Source organism: Sciurus vulgaris, assembly GCF_902686455.1.
Source record: "Sciurus vulgaris genome assembly, chromosome: 6".
In the NCBI taxonomy this organism is placed as follows: Eukaryota; Metazoa; Chordata; class Mammalia; order Rodentia; family Sciuridae; genus Sciurus; species Sciurus vulgaris.
Genome location: NC_136466.1, coordinates 58,633,041 through 58,654,973, shown reverse-complemented (window position 1 = coordinate 58,654,973; position 21,933 = coordinate 58,633,041). Strand labels below are relative to the sequence as shown.

The following is a 21,933-nucleotide window of genomic DNA, read 5'->3' as shown; positions in this document are numbered from 1 at the left end:
AGAGTTTCCTTATTGATAGGATATTTGTTTCTAGTCTCCTACTGTAAACAATGTTGCAACAATCACCCTAATGCATCCATCATTTCATGTTTTTCCAACCTATTTTTATGTGGATTCCTAAAACTGGTATTGCTAGGTCAAAGGGTTAAGGCATACTTGATTTTAGAACATTTGAATTTAATGTGATAGGCAGAAATGATCCATGACGTTACTTAAGTATTTAAAAGAAAAATTATGGACAGGATGTTTTAAAACCGTTATTGTTAAAGCATTTTAGCTGCTTTAACCCAAGAGATGGTTACTTTATTGTCAAAATGTTTGAAGGAAAAGTACGGAAAAATACCTCTACTGCTCTAATTTTATTTGATTTTAACAAATAGCTGCCCCACCTGGAATTATGTAACTTTTTTTTTTTTTTTTGCTTTTGGAGACTTGCAAGAAAGGCTACTACTTTAAGAGTCTTTGCTGAACACATTGGGGTAATAAAGAAAGGAGTTGTGCCAATTCTCAGAGAATTTTGGCTGTCAAAGAGCACATCTGGGCAATTTGGGAGAATTTAGAAAGAATATATATGCATATATATATATATATATATATATATAATTTTTTTTTTCTTTTAGAGTAAGGTTCTCTAGGGTAGAATAATCCAGACATCGTTCTGCACCATTTCCCAAACGGTGCTTAGATGGTCATCCCTAGTCTTCAAGGGTGTTGGCTTTTTCCAGTTATGAAATTCCATTGATTTAGAGATGACAAGGTCTTCATAAAGACCCGATGAAAGCTCGGCACAAAAGACGACCCCAGAGTCAAGCCGGCACAGAGGCACCCTAAGGGTAAAGTGGTTTCATCAATTGCCAGGATTTAATCATTAATCAGATGGTGTCCAAACCAGGAACTAAGGACAGGGCCCTAAGTCCCAATTACCTGCTGTGCACCCACACCAATCCCCCCAAACAAAACTTTAGGGTCTCTAACTACTCCCTGGATGCAAACCCCCACAGAGTCTTGCCTGCCAGAGGTCGCAGAGGAGCACATCCGTGCACCAAATCCCTGGACCCGCGCCGGCGCGCTGCCAAGGTCCCCCGCGGCCGCGTGAGCTCCCTCTTGGCGGCTGAGGACGCATTTCAATCTGGAAACTCCCAGCCCCTCTGAGGGTCCTGCAGACTGACGCCGTTCCCCGTGAGGTGATGTGGGTAGGAGAGATGGGGAGGGCCTGGCCTTCTCAGATTAAAGCTACAATCCACTCAGCGCGAGCCTCTTTTCCCAGCTGGTTGCGAGTTCCCCCACCTCGGGTCAGGGTCCGGGTCTTTGCAGGAGGACCCGTTCTCATCTTAAACCTTGCGGCCTGTGTCCTGTAGGAAAGTTCGGCAGTGAGTCCAGTGGAGTCTGCAGCGCTTAGAGACCTCGTCCCGGGTGCGCGGGACCCGCGAAAGCGGAGAAGGGGAAGGGGCTGCTGCCTCTTCTCCCAAATCCGGTCCCTAACCGCCCCCTCCCCCGCCGTCTGGTCGCTTTGTACAGGCAGTCAAAACAGAGCTAGCGGCCAATTGAGGGGGACGGGAAGCAAAGCCGCCTAGCGCCTCGCCCCCCTCCAGCCGGCCCCCGGCCCCCGGCCCCCTCCTCTGAGCCCCCCTCCCCTCTCCCACTTCTCTCCTCGCCCTAACCTCTCCCCCATCCCCCGCTCATTTCCTCTCGCACCCGGGCTCGCCAACCCCGCTTTCCAAGTCCCTCTTCCAACCTCAGCTTTCCACTCAGGCTTGCCCCCTCCTTCTCCCCAATCTCTATCCTCTCCCCTGCCTTCGCCCTGCCCCCCCTTCCTTCCTTTTCCCCTCCCCCAACCCTTCGTTCCCCTCGTTCCTCCCCAACCGATCGCCCCTTTACTCTGTCCCCGCCCACTCTGCGCCGCCGGCCCCTAGGTTCGGGCTGCTCTCCACGTGTGGACCGCTGCGCCCCGGCCCCCACTGACAGCCGCCGCCCGCAGGCCCGCCCCGCGCCCCGCCGGGCCTCTAAAACCCTCGCGCCTCGCCCTCCTCCGCTGCATCTTCTCCGGCGTCCAGCCTCCTGCCCTCTCTCTCTCGCCGGCCGCTCGCTTCGGCCCCGCGCACCTCCGCCGGGCTCCACAGCCGCCGCCCCTAAGTCGCGGCCCCGTGGGACTCCAAGAGATCCCTGAGGAGAACTTCCTCTTCTTTGGGGGCGACTTTTGTTTGCTTGCCTGCTTCTTTCTGGTGACTTCTGCAGCTTTCCAAGATCTGTGCCCGGAGCGCACGGGAATCCGCTGAGCCGCTACGTGCAGGCCCCTTTCTTTTTCCTTGTGAGGTCCGCTTTCTTTGTAACTTTACCCCGCGGCTGCTCGAGTTACTTTTGTAAATTCCCGCCCCCACCCGCTGGCGGTCCTGGAGTCGCTCGGGGCCGTGGCCCGGGGGATGCAACGTGGACCGCGCGGGGCTGCCGGCTGCATTGCCGCCGCGCCTCGCCGCCCACTGCGCTAGAGCCCGCGTCCTGTGCCCCGCGCCACCGGCAGCCAAGGAGCCGGCGCTCTGTCCCGGGCTCCCGCTAAGAGCAGGGAGCCCGAGCCCAAGGGAGTCCCGGCAACCGACGAAGGGCTTAGTTAAACTCTGACTTTTTACGGGCCGCGCCGATTTTGTCTTTGATCGCTCGCTCTTCGCGGGCCTTAGTCCGCGCGCTCTTGGCGCCGGCGATGGGGAGACGGAGGCGGCTGTGTCTCCAGCCCTACTTGGTGTGGCTGGGCTGCGTGGCGCTCTGGGCGCAGGGCACAGCCGGCCAGCCCCAGCCTCCACCGCTTAAGCCACTCCGGCCACAGCCACAGCCGCAACAGGTTCGGCCGGCAACAGCGGGTTCCGAAGGCGGGTTCGTGGCGCCCGAGCACCGGGAAGAGGGCACCTCAGCGGCGAGCCGCGTCCGCAGGCGAGGACAGCAGGACGTCCTCCGAGGGTAGGTGGGCAGGCGGCCTTGTGCCTGGGGTGGCGGGTTTGTTGGGAACCTCAGCTTGGCGACTTTCCATCCTACCCCACTCCCTGAATGGATCTTGTGCCTGCGGCTTGCGCTCCAGTCTCCTTTGCCAGAAGACTTGAGGACCCCCAGGAGTGCCTCCCCCTTTTCTTTCCCAGCCCCAAAACTCAGCCAGCGGAAAGACCTCCCTCTGGGGGTTGGGCGAGGGGTGAGTTGGGGTCCCCCAGGTACGGATCGCAGAGCGTGCCAGGCCCGTGGTGCTGGAACAGGTTCCGAATGTCTAGGCGAAGGCGGGCTTGGGTACGCCCTGTGCTGGGGCCCGTGGAGCCTGCTTGCTCCCACCGTCGGGGGCGCCGCTCCAGAGCCTTTTGTTTGAGGACGAGTGCGGGGTTTACAACTCATTCTCTAATCATCAACCCGAGCGCTCCACCTTCTGACGCGCCTTCCTTGACACGTCCGGGCCAAAGTAACAGTAGATCAAGGAAGAATGGATTTGGGAACCAGGCAAGGATTTTAGAAATGGAATGCCCCCTTTGTTCTCTACATCCGGAGGCTAGAATAGTAGCAAATTATATGTTTCCCTGTCTCCTTTCGCCCTTTAAAAAGGCAAGCAAAAGAGAACAGATGAAAGGGATGGTTTAGATACTTCGGACCTCCCCATTCCAACGTCTAGCGCATTTACCTTCATGTCTGCTCTCCATCCCTAAATTTCAGAAATTTAAAGTGTAGTTTTGATTTATTTGTTGTCCTGAAACCTATTCGCTGAAGGATTTGCTTAAGAAAACTGCTTGTGTGTTCCTACACCAATCCCTGCGCTTCTGACAAGGTGCTTGTCCCTTGCAGGCCTAACGTGTGCGGCTCCAGGTTCCACTCCTATTGCTGCCCAGGATGGAAGACGCTCCCTGGAGGAAACCAGTGCATTGTCCGTGAGTGTTTGGCTGGGCCCAAAGCTTGGGGCAGCACCCTCAGACCTATCTCAGGATCAACCTTGCCTTCTCTTTTTGGACATGGTTGCATGTAAAAATCCATTGTTACAGAGCAGTGATAATGGGGATGCAGCCCCATCAGCATGGTGGCAAAGAAGCAGTCAGTTTTTCAGTTCAGATTTCACTTATGGAGTCTGTTGAAGGACATTCATGACAAAGGTTTTAAAGGCGCTTGGAAATTTTATCTTTTTGTGTCAATACAAACTGAAGAGGGGTTGTGTTAGAGCAATTCCCTAGATAACTCAAAACCACTTTTTCCTTTAAAAGTCCAGATAAGACCACAGTGTTATTATGTAAATTATATGGCTTTAGACCCTGCTGAAATTTAAGGCCTTATGAAGATCAAGCTTTCTTAGGCCTTTATACAAAACCACTGTTATTATCTCTGGTTTCATCTCAACAGCCTCATAACAGAGATGCGAAAGGAGCACTCTCACGGTATTTTGAATGGACCCAGGTTAGCAAAAATTGTAGAGGGAAACTCCTGCAAGTGGCTTGACCTTTGCGGGGATGCGATGGGAAGGACATTTGAATTTAGCATTTCCAGATCCCAAATCTCATAGTGTGCAGTTTTCCACAGTCTGAGTCTTAGAACTTGAAAATTCTGTGTTTCTGACCTAAGACATTTGGTTATTTTTTTCACTTTCCAAAGTGTGTATGCAGGTCTCCAAATTCTAATTGGAGAACTTGTTAGTTGCCAGCCTTCCAGTCCTGGATTCTGCAATGTCTTATTTCACACGCCTGTGAATTTGTGACTTGAAGTGTGGCAGGCTTTCTCCTGTGTGTTTATGTAGCACAATCACATTTGTCTAGTCCAGAGGAGAGCTAGGTATCACACATAGATAGCACATTAATTTAGAGCCAATCTTGACTTTGGATTGACCTCAGTGTTCTCCATGATTATGCAACTATGAACAAAAGAAAAAAGGGCAAGCCACACTAGATGGGGATAATATGAATGTAGTGGCATCTCCAACTCTGTATTTATTGGTTTTGTGGTCCAAGATAGACCCTTAATGCTATTTCTAGGCAGTTTTTTAAAGGAACAAACAAAATCTTATGTCTCATGAAGACTAGTTTCTTCTTATTTTTTTTCTACCCTAAAATCCCACAATCTCTAGTAATGATGCAAAACAGGAAACAGCAACTGTATTCATAAGTATTTTAAATAAACCCTCTGCTTATAAGCTTTTACTTTTATTAAAAAGAGAAAGGGTATTGCTTTCTTTTCTCCCTAGCACAGAAAGTCATATGTGAGGCATTGAGGGAAGGTGCATTTACTCTTTCAGGCCAGTAGGGCATTACCAGGGCTGCTTTACACTTACATGGTTTCCTAGAATCCTGAAACAGCTAACGTCACTCACTGCACACCTGCCATACTAGCTGTGAGTGACTTAGGCACTGCGGAAAGTCTGACTCACTAAATGTAATGAATGTGAATGCCATTATTGAGTTGGAGAGCAGCCGAGGAGAAGGGATCGGTTTATGGTACGTGTTGAAAATCTGTAAAGTCAGGTTTTATTGGATCAGTGTGGAATGGGAATTCCAGAGAGCAGAGCCTTCCAGAATATTTGCAGTAGAAATATATGCATGACCCTTTGAGTGTCAACTTTAAATACTTTTGGCCTTTAAGTAACATTGTGCCCTTTACTTGTGTAGAAGATCAGTTTTGAAAATCTAAGACTAACTACTGTAGCCTATGCTTCTACTACTTGAAATAAGTATGTGCTTGTGAGAAACACTGGGATTTGCCTGCCTCAGTAATATAGACAAAAGCATACACCTTGAAATAGTATCTCCAAGAAATAGTTACATTTGTGTCAAGAGAATATCTATGGGAATAGTTATTATTAGCACATTAAAAACATAATTTAAGAGCTGGGGCTGTAGCTCAGTGGTAGAGTGTTTGCCTTGTACATGTGAGGCACTGGGTTCATTCCTCAGAACCACATAAAAATAAACAAATCAATAAAGAGATATCATGTCTATCTACAACTAAAAATATTTTAAAAACATAATTTAAGTTCCTGAGAGTATAAAATAGTACACAAAATAAAGGGAGAATATAATGACTTTATAGCCTGATGCATGGATCTCACCTAACTTTTAACTTTTAGTAGACTTCATTAAATTCAGTAATTCAATTATTTTGACATATAAAAAGATAAGATGTAGGGAAAATAACAAAGTTAAAACTATAATAAACTTAAAGTCTAGAATTTGAATTGTGAAATTAGACTGTGAACAGTAGTTTGATCAGAGGAGAAATAGTGGAATGGGATTGGTCCAGATTCATAGCATTTGGGATCTGAAGACACAACAATGCACTCCAATATAATTCCTTTATTTGGTATCTTGCCTCTTATGCACCACATTTTCTTAACCTGGCCCTGCCATTTCTCCCAACATCACTGAAGTCCCAGCACCTAAGCCCTCTGTCCCTTTCCATCCAGTATGTATACATCTCATGGTTTTAGTGTGTGTGTGGGAGGAACTCATATTTAGGTGAGGCAAACCATAGTCTGAGGCAGGTGTAGGGGGAACGGGTCTGAGCGCTCTTATTTTTCACTGGCTCATAGATACACACTATATGCACTTTCTGAAGATCTCCAGCTCTTCAAACCTTCACTGGGTTTAAGTTCTGGATGAGGACACTTTGGATCTCCCCTAAAGCTAGGCTGTCTAACTGTTGGGGAGTAGGGGAGCTTAGAATTATTTTAATGAGCATTTTTCATTGGAAAATTATTGGCGAGCTGAAATTCTAGTACATTGTAAGACATATTAGTAAACTCTATGGTGGGGATCATATTCTTGCTGAATTTTTTTATCTTCAGTCAATGATATTTGACACTGTTTTCATTTACAAGGAGTTCTAATGGAGGTGCTGACCATATTGTATGACTGTCAAAAGGCAGTTTGGAGAAAGAAAACATTTATTGAATTAGTTTGCTTCCGTAGAACATGTCCCTTAAGTTATGGAGAGTCCCAGATCTCTTTGAATGTTGTATGACCCCTCCCTAGCAAAAGGTACATGTGTACATTACTATAAATATTTACAGCGAGTTTCAGGGCATTCTCAGGCTCTGCTCTTTTTGTCTTCATGCATCCAGGCATGCAACATGAATGCACACAGCCTTTGTGCTCAAAGAGGGAATTCAATTGTGGGTATAGAGATAAATCTTTCAGCTCCTCAATGAACTGACTCTAAATTTGGGAGAGACTTCCCACTTGAAGGCACTGGACTACAGATTTTGAGTGTCTGTGGTATGTGCGGCGTCAGTGAGCCTAACATTCTTGGCTGTGATGACCTTCATACCTTTGTGTTTTTGAGGTCACAGCTGCAGGAGGCTTTGATTTTCTCCTCATCTAAATGTCTCAGTGACTTTTCTGAGCAGCAGGGATAAGCTGGGTTGTGGAGATAATATGGGGGAAGAAAAGCAAGAGGAAGGAGAGAGGGAATTATTAAGGGGAACAAAGATTGATGATGGGGCAGGTCAGATACCAGCCGGGAAGGAATGTGCATGGAACCCCTGAGGTTTGGCCAAGTCATTAGGACCTGGAGTCTGGGGCTCAGCCATTTTCACATTCTCTGTCTCCTGGGAAGGTTCTTTGAACAGAGGGCTGTATTCTCTAAGGCTGTTCAGGATCTCTGGGTTTCCTCAGTACTTACAGCTCCCTAGGATCAAGACTACTTCTCAGTGAACTCTTCATTTGTGTACTTATATATGTATTTGTGTATTTATTTATTTTTATAAACTCTGCATTTAAACTCAATCTTGAATGAAAAAAAGCAACTTGTTCTGATAGGAAAGTTAAGTAATTCATATTATTCAATTTAAAACAATTTCATTTGTTGCACATTTTCGTAAGATGCTTGTAAAACTTATTCCCATATCTACAATGGGTAATTTGGTTACATACCTAATGTTAGGCATTTTTCATCACAAGTTTTGTGTCTTACTTTTTTATGTTTTAAAAATACATTTTTATTTTGCATTTTTATTTTATCTTATTTTATTTTTTATTTTGTATATTTATTTTATTTTTGTTGTATAGTTGTTTATTTGCTTTCCTTTTGTGTTTTCTATAGCAATTTGTAGAAATAGTTGTGGAGATGGATTTTGTTCCCGTCCTAACATGTGTACTTGTTCCAGTGGCCAAATATCACCAACTTGTGGAGCAAAATCAAGTACGTTCCTCATATGTATCCTTCTTTACTGTATTTTCTTTAAGTTCTTGAGTAAATGCTAAATGTCCTTTACAAGAAGTTATAAATCTGTGATTATTTCACTTGCAAACTAAATTGATATTAATTTTGGAGTAAGAACCTTTAGTGATTTGGTTATTACCTCAAATGGGTAATGGTTTTCAGTAAGAAAAATGTTTTCGTTCTGGCCTAGGAGCTGTATGTCTCAGCTGTAGAAAAGCCAGGATTCAGTGATTCTTTGTGGATAATAGCCATAATTCAGTAGGAAAAACGCAAGTCTGGAGAAAGTTTAATTTCTTAATTCACCTACTTGGACAGCTGCACACTCTCTGGTCCACTCTCAGTTCATAGTACATGCTTTATTTAGCAGGGAATCCATGCATTCATCTGGCTTTGGTAAATACTCAATTCCTTTCCATTGAGAGCTTTTCTGACATCTCAGTTCTCAACCTCCTTGACTTTGCTAAAGCTTTTAAATACCACTCATCACTACCTTCTTGAAATGCTTTTTTCTTTGTAGTGTCCCTAATTTCTGTAATACTTCTAATCTGCATAATACCTCTTTATTTTTATTTGTTTAGTCTTCCTACTCTGTCTTCATCAGCCTTCCATTTAAAGTTAGGTATTTCCAAGAGTTATGTCCTCCATACATGAATTCATTATCATAGGCGTCTTCAACTCCTAGAATGTTCAACTCTGAATAATTATCCCAAAGTAGATCCTTTCACTGAGCTTCACAATCAGGTTCCATTTCCTGTTTAATGTCTCTGCTTAAATGCATAGAAGGCATCTGAAACTCAGTAGCAAGTCTAAAATGAGCTCTTTGTTCACTGTGGACCCCAGTCTACTTGCCCAGTTCCTCCTGGCTGAGCCACTGGCAATGCCATCCACCCAATGGTTGGCAGCGGCTTTTCTTTCTCCATTCAACTTTTTCAACAAGACCTATGAAGATCTACTAGAAAATACATTTCTACTCATTCTTTTCTTACCATTTCCACTCTACCACGTAATTCAAACCATCCTCAGTTCTCACCTGGACTCACACAAACCTGCCCTCTTCAAATTCATTCTCTGCAAAGCAGCTATAGTTATCTTTTAAAAACATAAAACACATTACTTCTGTCTATTATTGAAATCTTTTCAATGACTCCCATTTGCATTTGGGATATAGTTAAAACCTTCTGTGGCTGAGGGGGCCCTGCATCATCTGGTTGACCTATGCCTGGCTCTCCAAGATCTCTCTCCATTTGCCTTTTTTTAATCCACACAAAATTTCAGTCCTTCAGAGGAAACCCTTCATCATCTTAAGGTCTGTTGGTTTGCTGATCCTTTTCCCTCTGAAATTTCTTCTTGGTACTTCCTGTGCCTGGCTTATTCTCATCCTTTGAAACTCAGCATAAATGTCCCATCAGAATGGTCTTATCTGGTTCCTATACATTAGTATCTCCTCAACTCTAGGCTATTCCCCTTCATATTAGTTTCTTTCAGACAGTTTATCACAGTCTGTAATGACTTTGTGGTTTTGTTTACTTGGGTCTTGTCTGTCTCCCTGCTACAAGGAAGACTCTGTGAGGACCAACTGCAGGTCCATCATGGTAGCAGACACGCAACCCCTGTAGTCTGAATGAATGCAGGTGCCTCCTGCATACTAGCAGCTATCCTACTGGTCACTTTCTAGTGGTTTTCTTTAATGCTGAAAGTGTAATGTGTATGTATTTTAATTGCATACCAAATAATATGTTTTATAACACATATGCCCATGTGTGCATTTATAACGAATAATCAATAAAGACTTGTTGGGTTGTAACATTTATTTCTGAAGAATATATTTGTCATTGAATTGGTAAGGTAGTGTATAGTTTTATAAACTTGCAGTACTATAATTTTGGTGACTAATATTTGCATATTGTTTGCTGCTTTCATCTGCAGTTCAGCAGTGCAGCGTGAGGTGCATGAATGGCGGGACCTGTGCAGATGACCACTGCCAGTGCCAGAAGGGATTTATTGGAACTTACTGTGGACAACGTAAGGAACCTTGGCATAGACTTTACTGCAAATTATTTGATTTAGCGAGTATTTCATATTGAGCTATAATTTAAGGTCTTATAAAGCCGATGATCCTTTGAGAAAGGATCCTTTTATGCATACTTTACAATTTGTAATTTTTAGTCTATAAGAGTTTTTTAACTCTTAGAATTTTTCTGTTAGAGTACTGATGTTATTGAATACCATTAGTTCTTTATCAGATTATTTCTTGTTTTCTTTTAGCTAGCTGCATAAAACATATACTTTAACAAAAAATGGTGAAGTTTGCTGGAAAACTCTCCAACTTCTCCCTCCCCCATATCTATGATTTTTTAAACTATTCCAAAATTAGCCCCAGGAGAGCCAATCTCATAAGTTGTCCTTCGTTTAAATGTATTTAATACCACAATAGAGAAGTGATTTTTAAAAATTAGGTGTCCTTATGAAAGGGGGAGCTTTAATTCAGCAAAGCTCCTATCTTTGTGAAACACTATACCACAGTAACAGAAAACTTTATAACAAGGATGGAAAGACTGTGGTTCCTGGATTATGACCCACCACTAGGGAATGCTTTTAATTAATGCTTCCCAAATTGAGACTTTATGGGAATTCACATATTTTTAAGTATGGATGAGAAGAAATAGATGCCATTAAAGACAGTCGAATCACATATAGTACGACGGTCTCTTTTTACTTTATTTGTATTTCATTAGATGCAGCATCTGATGGAATACATGGCTTCCCTAAGAAATATTGATCTCCTTTCTCAACATAGAAAAACCAAGTCTAGGTGTGCAGGAACATCTGGCTTGTTTTTAATTAATATTATTTTATCTTTGTTGCAGTTTTAAATTTTTATTAGTTGTGATAAAAGATACATACCATATAATGTACCGTTTTAACCATTGTAAGCGTACAGTTCAGTGGCATTAAGTACATTCACTGTTTTGGGCAGCACACCATTAACCATCTCCAGAACCTTTTTCATGTTGTGAAACTGAGATTCTGTGCCCACCGAATGACCCCTCATTACCCTCTCATCCCAGTTCCTGGCAACCACCATTCTGCTTTCTATGTGTTATGAATTTGACTACTCTATGCACTTCATAGAAGTATAATTTTATTGTATTTGTCCTTCTGTGATTGGGTTATTTAACTTACTACAATGTGTTCAAGGTTCATTCCTGTTGTAGCCAGGACCAGAATTTTCTTCCTTTTAAAGGCTGAATAATATTCCACTATCAGTATATACAACACTTTGTTTATCCATGTGTCTGTTGATGGCTATTCTAGCTGCTTCCACCTTTTGGCTCTTATGAGTAATGCTGTGACAAACAAGGCTTTGACAATACCTGCTTTCAGTGCTTTTTGTAGGTGTACCCAGAAGTGGAGTCACTGGCTCATATGGTAATTCTAATTTTGAATTTTTTGAGGGACAACTATACTGTTTTCTAGATCAGCTGTATCATTTTCCATTCTCATCAGTAATGCACAAGGGATCCAATTTATCTATATTATACTTATAAACACTTTTTTTCCTGGTTTTTATTTTATAATAACCATCCTAAGGCATGAAGTGGTATTTCTTTGTGACTGTTGTTATTTTTATGATTATATTCTGGTTAGGGTAATTATAGTGTTCCATTTATAGGTGTTAGGAAGTTTTCTTTCAAAATAATTTTAAACTGGGGAAGTAATTCAGTGAAATGATGCTTATTTTGCACATGCAAAGGGCTAAGTTCTATCTCCAGCCCCACCACAATAAAAATAAATTGAGCAGTTTGAAGTAAAATAGGTGGATCACTTTAAAGAAAAATATTCCATTAAGGTCAAGAATAGGCCAATTTCTTCTGTGAAGTCCAGGTAGTATATGATTAAGACTTTGCTTTTTCTGATGCAAATACTGTACTCTATCATTGTAGTGCAAGTGACCATAGAAATATTTAATTGAAAGAGCTTGGTGTGTTTCAGCAAAACTTTATTGTTGAAACACTTTGTAGACACTTAACTCAGACAGTTTTCTCTTGTGATGGTATAGTATTCTTTTCGTTTTTAACCATTTCAAAATGTAAAACCTCATCTTAGCTCTTGGGAAGCACAAAAGCAGGCAGTCAGCTAGATCTGGTCTTTAGGCCATAGTCTGTAGACCCTTGTGTGAGTGATGCTCAGGTGTGACAAAATCTGTCAGGGTAATCTGAGATTGACTGAAGTTTGGAAAATGGAGTGTTAAAGTATTTAAGAGAATACAGTGCATTGAGCCAGTTTTCTAGCAAGAATAGGAGGGGCCGATCTAATGGTTTCTTTAGGCTAGTGTTGCTAGCCAGGGGAAAGCAAAAAAGGTTTGGACAATGGTGGGCCAGAAAATTACAATGAAATTTCTTTTTATTTCCACATATGATTCTTTTTCTGTATTTTATTTGTACATTAAGATACTTCATCAGTTTTCTACAATGATTTCCAGTTTATAACCAGAAAAAAAGTAAAATTGTTTTAAGAACACAATACTGATAAGGAAGCAGATTTGTAACTTTTAATGCCTATTGCAAAATTTAGTTAGTCATCACTTGTAGAGAGTTCAGTAACCATGGAAAAGACAGAGTTATCCTGCTCAAAATTCAACCTTTAGCTCTGTTGGGAAGAAAATGATAATTACTTGAGAATCACAAGGCGGGGAGCCTGGTCTCAACTGATACTTCATAGTAGTTTCAGATCTATCCTGAAGCTGGATATGTTCAGTCTGAATTCAGCTGCTGAATTCATGGATCCTGGGAGTGTATTCCCTGAAGGTTTTGCAGAACAAGCTCTGGTAGGTGTTGTCCCTTCTCTGCTTGTCACACAGAAGCTGGAAGCCAGAGGAAAGTTCTTTCCCTTCAGGAAGAGCACTTTGATGTGCTTTTGCCCCAAACCATGTCAATGCTGCCACATTCTCCAGTGTTCTCTGGGTGTCTCACGGGATGAAGCTCCCAAAATCTAATTTCATCTTGGGTCGATAAAACATAGGGTGCAAGCAAAATATGTACTTAACAAAATTTATTAGTCAGCAAATAAGGTGAAAGTGTGATAACTAGTAGATAACAGCTCAAGAAATGGCTGAAGGATGACACTTTGTAAGTCATCTAATACAGAAAAGGTGATACGATATTTAAAGTGAAGAGACACCAGTTTTCAGCTTGTGAATCCAGAAAATCCCTGAAAATATGATGTTTGCTAACATGAGGATTACAAAAACATTTAAACTGCTTAGCTGCTTTCCCAGAAATGTAGACAGCACTCTTGAAAGCATTTTTTCAGTTTATTCAGTAAGGTTGAATAACTGCTGTTTGCCCTGCCCTGTGCCTGGCGCTGGGAGCATGATAGTGAACAAGCACAATGATGCCCTAAGTAGGGAAGATGATTGACAAGTAAATGAAAAGGTAAACAGCCAGTGCAAATTCAGGCAATGAGAGGGTCTAGGATAAGAAGAAAACAGGGTAGAGGAGAGAGAATGTGACTCAGGATTGGCAGTTCTCTGCTGTTTACGTTGTGGGTCTCTGAAAAGATGACATTTGCACACAGACCCGAGTCTATGCTTTTTTGGTTTTATGAGAAAAGTATTCTAGGCATAGGGAAAAGAAAATTCAAAGGGCATGCAACAGAAAGCAGACTCTAGACATTTTGGAAGCAATAAGAAAACCCTATGGCTGGAGTAAAGTGGGGACAAGGGATAATTTAAGAGAGAAGTTTAGAGAGAGAGGTGAGGGCCTTAGTGACCAATGAGGATTATACCCTGAATATGATGAGAAGCCATTGGAGCATTTTGAGTAGTCACGTGTTACGGTAATGTCACTTCCTGATTTGGGAATAAGTGAATGGAGAGTGGGTTGGGTAAGGGCTAGTGGGGCTGAAGACTAGAGTTTGGCTTCATTGGTTGGAGAAGGTTGTTAGAATTCCAAGTGAATGGCTATATCTGTGAACTCAGATTTAGGGACAGAGATCAGAGAGATAGAGATACAAATCAGGAATAGACAGATTTTTATATAGATGATATTTCAATCTTGTGCCTAGATGAGGATCACTAGAAAGTTGTTGTAGACAGCTAGGAGGAGAAGGTAGAAGCCGGATTCCTTGAATCAGCCCAGCATTTTGAGGCCTAGAGGAGAAAGCCACGCCAGCAAAGAGGACCAAAAAAGGGAACAAGAGGAAAGGTGGAAAGCTGGGAGTGCCTCTTCTTGGGAAGGGAGGAAGAAGGTGGCACCTGAACAGTCATACTGTCCTGTATCCGAGCAATGGCTTTTGTTTGTTTCTTCTTTTGAACGTTTGAACCTGTTTTGGAATGCTATTCTTACCTTATGTGTTTGTGTTGAGGTCACAACCATAATTTCAAATTTGACTTGTGCCTAAGTGTTTGTCCTCTGCAGAGTGGCACAGGAGTCTGTCTAATAAATACGTGTGCCTGTCACACTACCAAGCACGGGGTAGGTGCTCAGTAAGCATCTTGTTGATAGAGTCTTCTTTGAATACCAGCTTGTACAGTACTTGAGCAGTGTTCTGTTTCATAAGCTGATGATGCTAAACAACACAGTTTCCCCCTCACTGAGATTGCGGTGGCAGTGAAGAGACCCTGAGCTCACATTACCATCTCAGTGTCTTCTCCTCCCTGGCCTTTCTCTTTACTGCCGTGCTGCTAGGTGTAAGCCTTTTTTTCCTTTGTGGGTGGCCAGCATTCCTTTCCTGGTGGAAACTATGGCATGTTCAGTCTCTTTCCAACACCAATCAAAATGTGAATTACTATTTCCATTATGTTTTGTTTAAAAAAATACTGTTTTATAAAATACCTCTCATCCTAACTCCTTTGAAAGAAGGAAATTCACATCTTATTTTTTGCCACTACTTATAACTGTATTTCCTGCTTTTCTTCTTGTGCTGTTGCTCTTTTGTGTAGCTGCTGGAAAACAAGCCTCCTTTTTCATAGAAATAATTGTTCTGTAGTTTTAAAAAAGGAAGGGAATTAATTGACCATGCAGAACACCTACAGTAGGTAGCCACTTGTCCCATTTTATTTAATTCTTACACCTTTTGTGGGGTAGGAGTGATTAACCATGTTTTACAACAGGGAAGCTGAGAATCATGTGGTGATAGGTGTTCTAGGAATAACAGAGCAGAAACACTGATCTGCCTTGCAAAGTAACGAGCAAAGTATGAAATTTTGTCACAGTGCAGTATTTCATTGAGTTCCTGCAGCATATTGAATACACTGACAGGGGATTCAGAGCAAACAAACCTAATTTCTGTCCTGGAGAGCCTACTCTCACATGAGCGATGGGAATATAAGCATGACTGCATTAGTAGGTCTCAACCTTTTTGTTCACAAGCCCCTATCAATATTTATAGTATTCAAAATTAAAAAGGGGAAATTTAAGAAATAGGTATGTATTATTTCATTTAAAAGTGATAGTAAACCCATGTAACATGTTAACATAAATATTTTTATGAATAATAGCTTGTTTTCCAAATTCCAAAAAGCAAATTTACTGAGAACCTAGGTTAACCTAACTCAGACAGGTTAGATTAGGTGTAACCTGTAATGGGCCAGATTTTTCTGGGAGAAGCCCAAGATTTACCAGCCCTGCCCTCCTTCCTGGAGTTTGGAAGCTCTGTCTTGGAAAACCCTGAGGGAAGCCATCCCTTCTTCCAATTCCCCATGTGAGTGTCTCCATCAGGGGCAGGCACCTGCCTTTCCCCTGTGTCTGTTTTAAAGGTTACTATAGCAATGAGAGAGTATGCATGGATAAATGACCTGCAAGTTGATAACTTTCAAAAAAAATTCCTCACATTTTCATTAATCTCATTAGGTTAGAGCTACCACTTTACAGTATTTTTGTTGAACAATTGGAATCTTCAAATCTTAGCAGTTATTTCTGTGGAACCACACTAGATAGAGTGCACTGATAGCTTTTTGTTCTCTTTCATATTTCTATCCACCCCCATCTTTCTCATGCTCCCTGGGGCCTTTAATACATTTTTCCTGTCTTATATTTATTCCTTTAATTTTCTGCCTGCCCCATATACCAAAGCAGTGATGAATCGGAAGTGCCACATAGCACCCAGCTTGGAACAGGCAGAGAAGCAGAAGATGTGTTCTTGGGGAGATGAACTTGTGCAGGCAGACACCTGCCTATGATCAAAGCATGACAAGCAGTCTTGAGGCCACTGGCACAAGATGCCTTAGGATGAAGATACCTGTGTTTCCAGGTGTGTTTTGGTCTCGCTTCCATCAGCAGAGCAGAATGCTCTCTGTACACTCTGCATGGTGTAGGCAATCCAGTTCACCAGCGCAGGGGAAGAAGCAGCAACATCGTACTGCACTTTGGGTGTCTTGGTACTTGCTGGACTTCCCATTTTTGATGTGTACTTCATTTGCAGTGCTGGATAAACATGTCTCACCCCTCATTTCCTTTAAAACCTTTAGTGTCCTTAGGCACCATTGTTTGGGCCCAGGTCATAAAATATATCCCTTTCTTCCTCTCTGAGGACAGAGTTTCTGTTCAGCGGAGCAGGTGGGCTGGGAGATAAGCACCCGGTCTCAGTAGATGTGGTTCTTGAATTCAGCTGTCCTTCCTCAGTATGGAGGTAGGACTGTTTGTCTTCAAGACTGCCAGGTTGTGGACTTTGAAGAGACTTTCTTATCCTGAGTCCAGGCTGCTGAGTAGGGCCCTGTCGTGAGCAGAAGGCAAGCTGGTTGGCTTCCCCTGGACCTCTGAACCTCAAATCCTGGTCTCCAAGATCACTACTATATAGGAGTGAAACAGAATATGCTGCACGTCTGCCATCAATACAGTTGGCCCTCTGTATCCCTAGGTTGTGGATCCACAGATTCAACCAACCACAAGTTAAATTATTTTTTTTTAAATTGTGCTTGTACTGGGTATGGATTTGGTTTTTCTTATTCCCTAAATAATACAGTGTATAAAGCTATTTGTATTACTTGTACCTTATATTAGTATTATAAATAATCTAGAGATGATTTAAAGTGTATGGGATATGTGTAAGTTATATGCAAATACTACACCATTTTATCTAAGGGGCTTGAGAATCCTTGAATTTTGATATCTGTGGGGTCCTGGAACCAAACCCCTGTAGACACCAAGGGACAACTGTACCTGAAATAATCGGGACTGTAATGTAACTTTGTATGAAGTAACTTATCATGTTAACAGGTTTCTCCTTTCTTTTATTCTATGACCTGTGCATAGTTTCTACAGACTAGTTACTTCTCTTGACATTTTATAGCTAAATTGGTTATAATTTCCCCACTTTTCTTGTTAGTTTTGTCTTTCCTCCTTTATGCCTTTTCCCTCGCTCCTTTCTCTGATTCTGTTGCTTTTCCCCTTTCTTGCTGCATCCTCTTTACTTTTCTACATCACATTTTGCTCTCCTTTTCCCTCTCCCTGCTCCCTGGAGACTGCCTCTTTTTTTCCTTCTTTTTCCCATACTTTATTCACCTTCTTACCTCTGAAAAGACTGATTACAGAGGTAGTAGGAAAGAGAAAATCAGGTCAAATAGTGATATTCTTACTCTGAGCATTAGAACTAGCGAATCCTTGTGATTATGATTAAAAAATAAAAACCTTTTTACTAACTGCTTGCTTAGCAATGAGATTTACATGAATTGTGCAGGCTTTTGCTGTAATATGCAGTTACATGGATTTACGTGACTGTACAATGCCAATTGTGACTTGGGTTTTAGAGGCATGATTTAAGGTGCAGCTCTTGCTGGCACCATCACCACATGGCTGTCGTGAGCCTGGAAATTTGCTAACAAGCTGCTGCTTTGTGTTTTCATGTGCAGCTGTCTGTGAAAATGGATGCCAGAATGGTGGGCGCTGTATTGGACCCAACCGTTGTGCTTGTGTTTATGGATTCACCGGTCCACAGTGTGAAAGAGGTAAGAAGAGACAAGAACAGTGAGAGACTTCCTTTGAAGAAGTTATTGTAAAATAGTTATTGGAAAGTGTGTATGTTTTGTTACTCCATGAAAATTCTTCCAGTAAAATGATATGATTAGTCTTCTTTGATTGTGTCCATAATTTGAATGGTTTGATTGTGGGACATTACTAATAACAGCAGAAACATTTCAGTTATTTCAGCCAGAGTGACCTCAGTTTGTGAGGCCAGCTCAAGGGCAGTAGCTGTAGGATGCTTTCAAGTGAGTGACTTATGGCAAATTCTACTAGTGTCTAATTCGTATTAGAGTAGCTATTGAGAGTATTGCCCCTGTTTTTAAAAAAGAAAAACTCCAGGAAGTCCATGGCTAAGAAACCTGTAAAATCTGACACAAGTTGCCCTCATCAATAAGGAAATGTATCACATTTCATAACTTAAAGTTCAAAGCTCCTGGGCTTCAGGTTAATATGATCAAGGTTGTCACTGTGTTACTCTGGTTCTCTTGGTTCTGCTGTCCTTTGTGTTTCAGCTTCGCCCTAGCCTGGAGTTTTTTGTCTTTGTAAGATGACCTTTAGCAGTTAACTGAGGCACGTTTGCTCAGTAACCATCTATACAAAGAAAAAACTCCTCTAACCATGAGCCAGTAACACCTTGAGAGGTATTTCATGCTAATTGCCTTAAGCTTCAATGGTCGAAGGCAAGCAATGGTGTCTATATGCTTGATGTAGACTTTTCAGGACCTGTCCTTGCAGCAGAGGATGATATAAGCTTCCCAAAGCCATCTGGGAGAAAAGGCTGAGTATATGAACACAGTTGAGCTTCCTCTGGGCAAAGGAATATGGATGGTTGGAGGAGGGGATGCTCTAGGTATGCACCCAGTATTGTCCACGAAGACCTTTAGTCAAGCCAGTAGAAAGCAGCTTACTGTGATTTGAATAGCAGTTCATCTAATGACCTATAGGCTGCTGGAAATTTCCAGCTTTGATGCACTCAGCAACCTAATGATTATGTCCTGATGCATTTGTTGCCATGTCACACCAAAGAAGTTAGACTTCATAAAATGTAATAAACAACTGCTCAGCATTGAATCACAGTAAAAATGAGCTTAAACTAAAATGGACATATAATCATTCATTATTACATAACATCCTCAAATTAGTTTTCCCCAGAGCTTATCATAGCATCTAAAGTTATGTAGCGCTTCATTGTGAAACTACAGTATATGGAGTTATGTCTGAACTAGGACAGTAAATAGTAACAATGGTTTACAAATGAAAAGAGACTTTGAATTGCAAAGAAACCTTATTTTTTAAAATTCTACTCATTATTCAGACCAAAACTTCATCTTGGTATTCAGGTTAAATCTCAAGAAGAAAATGAAAAATTAGTACTTTATGGTGAATGTGAAAAGTGAGATGTGTGCAACCTTTTAACATACATTTGTACATATATACACATCAAGATATTTATGTTATTCCTAACTTAATTGAGGTTTCTTGGGACTGAAGTGCATTCCACAAATGACAAAGTTCGTAGTTAATGCTTAGGATGAATTTTAAAGTCTTTACCAGATGCTTTTATTTTGGAAAGAAAAATTAATTATGAAATGCTAGCATAAAAAGATAAATTGTTCAGAATGGAATAACAAATTTCTTAGATGATGTTATTTATTTAAATGCCATAGGCTGAAGAGTAGTCATATTTAAAATTTCAAACATATTTAAAACTGGTGGAGATGATGTTCATGTTTCTGAAAATGTAAACTTTGCAGTGCTTTCACCCTGAAGCAGATTTCAAGGTCAGTTCCTAATTGGCAGAAAAATTGGGTGGCTAGTTTCAACTCCGAGGCTTCCAGGCATTACATCATTATTCTTCAACAGTTATTCATTCATTAGTTTTGTTAGTTCTTACCAAATTTATGGGAATCCAATAAAGGCTTACATACATTTTACATGCACAGTAGCATGTTTTCAGAAGAAATTATAAAACTAATTAGTTAATGAATCGACCTTAAGGATTTTTTTTAAAAATGTGGGTTTGTTTCTTAAGTCTCTTTAAGTGCTGCCCTTCAGATAAAAGTTCTAAAACTTCATTTCTTCCAAAAGATGCAGTTGTAACTTCCACACTTAGATCACAGTGATAAACCTTAATATCAAATTCAGTTGAATGTTTTTAATGTCTACAAGCTAATTCCACCAAAGTTCATAATTATTCTTAATAACTATTCTATCTACATAAATACAAAAGAAATACTCATTTATGTTGAGGTTACTGAATAGGCTCATTTGCCATGTTAACATTTAGCATTCCTTTTTTTAATTACTGAATTTCAAAATACATATTCTTTATTTGTCTAAGAAAAAAGAGCTTTATAAAACTAGGGCTGTCTTCCCTCAGTAATGTAGAGTACATGTAGTTTTCCTTTAAACTGGCCTCTTGGGATCAGTTGTATGATAAAGCATGACTGCTTTTCCTGCTATCTGGATTCTGGCAGACTGGTTTCCGGGCTGGAGACAGAGACTGAGTAGTAACTAATGACTGGCATGATTATGGTATTTAACTCAAGTCTTGGAGCTGGGTAAGCTGAGACTCTTTGGAGTTCCCTTCTCACTCTTGCTGATGTGCACAATGACCTTTTATACTCAAAAAAAAAAAAAAAAAAAAAAAAAAAAAAGAGTTCTTGTGGCCACATGCTGATTATGAAATGCAAACAACTCAACTACATCCAAAGCACATGAAAGTATTCAGTTCTTCTTTCTCCAAACTTATCAAACTTATGGTGTTTTGGGGAAAATGCATTTAATATAGACCTGAGAATAATTAGAAATATAATCATAATTATATAGCAATGTTTAATTTTCCCCCTAATACTTAATGTATACTTCAGTATTCTATCAGCAAAAACTTGGAGGGGCAGGCAGGCAATAAGTGAGTTTACGAAAGGGGTTTCTGGACAAAATAAATTGACTATTTGATTACTAATGTGGCCTTCCAAGAATCCCTTTTCAACCTCTCTGACATAACTGATTATTGGACTTTTATTTCATAATTGAATTTTCCTTGAAACTTTTATGAAACCTCCTGTTATAAGCATGTCCTAGACTCTTTTATTAGTTACACACAAATTACTACTACAAGTTGTTTTTATCAAGTAAATGTATCTTCCTTAGTGTGAAAATTCTGTAAAATTTAGACTGATACTGAGTGCCATTTCCTTTAAAATGTACATCTTTCAGTGAAAAGAACCTTTAAAAAGGAGGACTAAAGAATTACATTTTAATCTCTTGACATTTTGATTTCTCTTTTGTTAATCTGCGTCTGCAACAAAAGAAATTATAAGATCAAATTGCAAAAGTTAGCGTTTATAAAATCTAAAGTTCAGACCTTTAGGTAAAGTGATAATGGATTGATTTCACTTTGGGACAGTTTTATGATTTTCATAAAATCATCCAGATATGGAGACAATGGGTGAGCTCAGTGTCTAAAAGTGTCCTGAGAAGGGAACAGTAGGGTCTGGAGAGACCTCCAGTCACTGGGTGCTCATGCACTCCATCATGCGGCAGGTTCACTGTCAGAGTCCTGTTTGTTGGAGCTCTGCATCTTTATGCTGCTGTACAGTGTGGGCATTTAACAGATGCACATAACACCTGCCTCCTTGTCTAATTCAGTAGCAACATGATGATAGCAACCTCTCCAAAAGGAGTCATTCACCGTCTGCCATTCAGGGTGCAGCTGGAACTCTCATTATAAAGTTTGAATTATTCATCACATTCTTGCTCATTCACCCACATTTCAGGAGGTAAACTTACCACTAAACCTACTCAG

The 21,933-nt window shown here is 41.1% G+C and overlaps 1 protein-coding gene across 2 annotated transcripts in view; it reads left to right on the top strand.

Annotated features, from left to right (window-relative positions):
* Positions 1-1,015: 1,015 nt before the first annotated feature.
* FBN2 (fibrillin 2) overlaps positions 1,016-21,933 on the top strand; it is a 231,373-nt gene continuing 210,455 nt past the window's right edge. Inside the window, exons 1-5 of one of the 2 annotated variants that reach the window (XM_079144676.1) lie at positions 1,016-1,184; positions 3,811-3,893; positions 8,044-8,142; positions 10,090-10,185; positions 18,014-18,109. In XM_079144676.1, the coding sequence (XP_079000802.1) occupies positions 8,091-8,142; positions 10,090-10,185; positions 18,014-18,109 (244 nt within the window). In that variant the 5' untranslated portion in view covers positions 1,016-1,184; positions 3,811-3,893; positions 8,044-8,090. Of the gene's footprint in view, positions 1,185-2,056; positions 2,950-3,810; positions 3,894-8,043; positions 8,143-10,089; positions 10,186-18,013; positions 18,110-21,933 lie in introns of those variants that run through there. The other variant, XM_079144675.1, reaches the window with a different exon arrangement.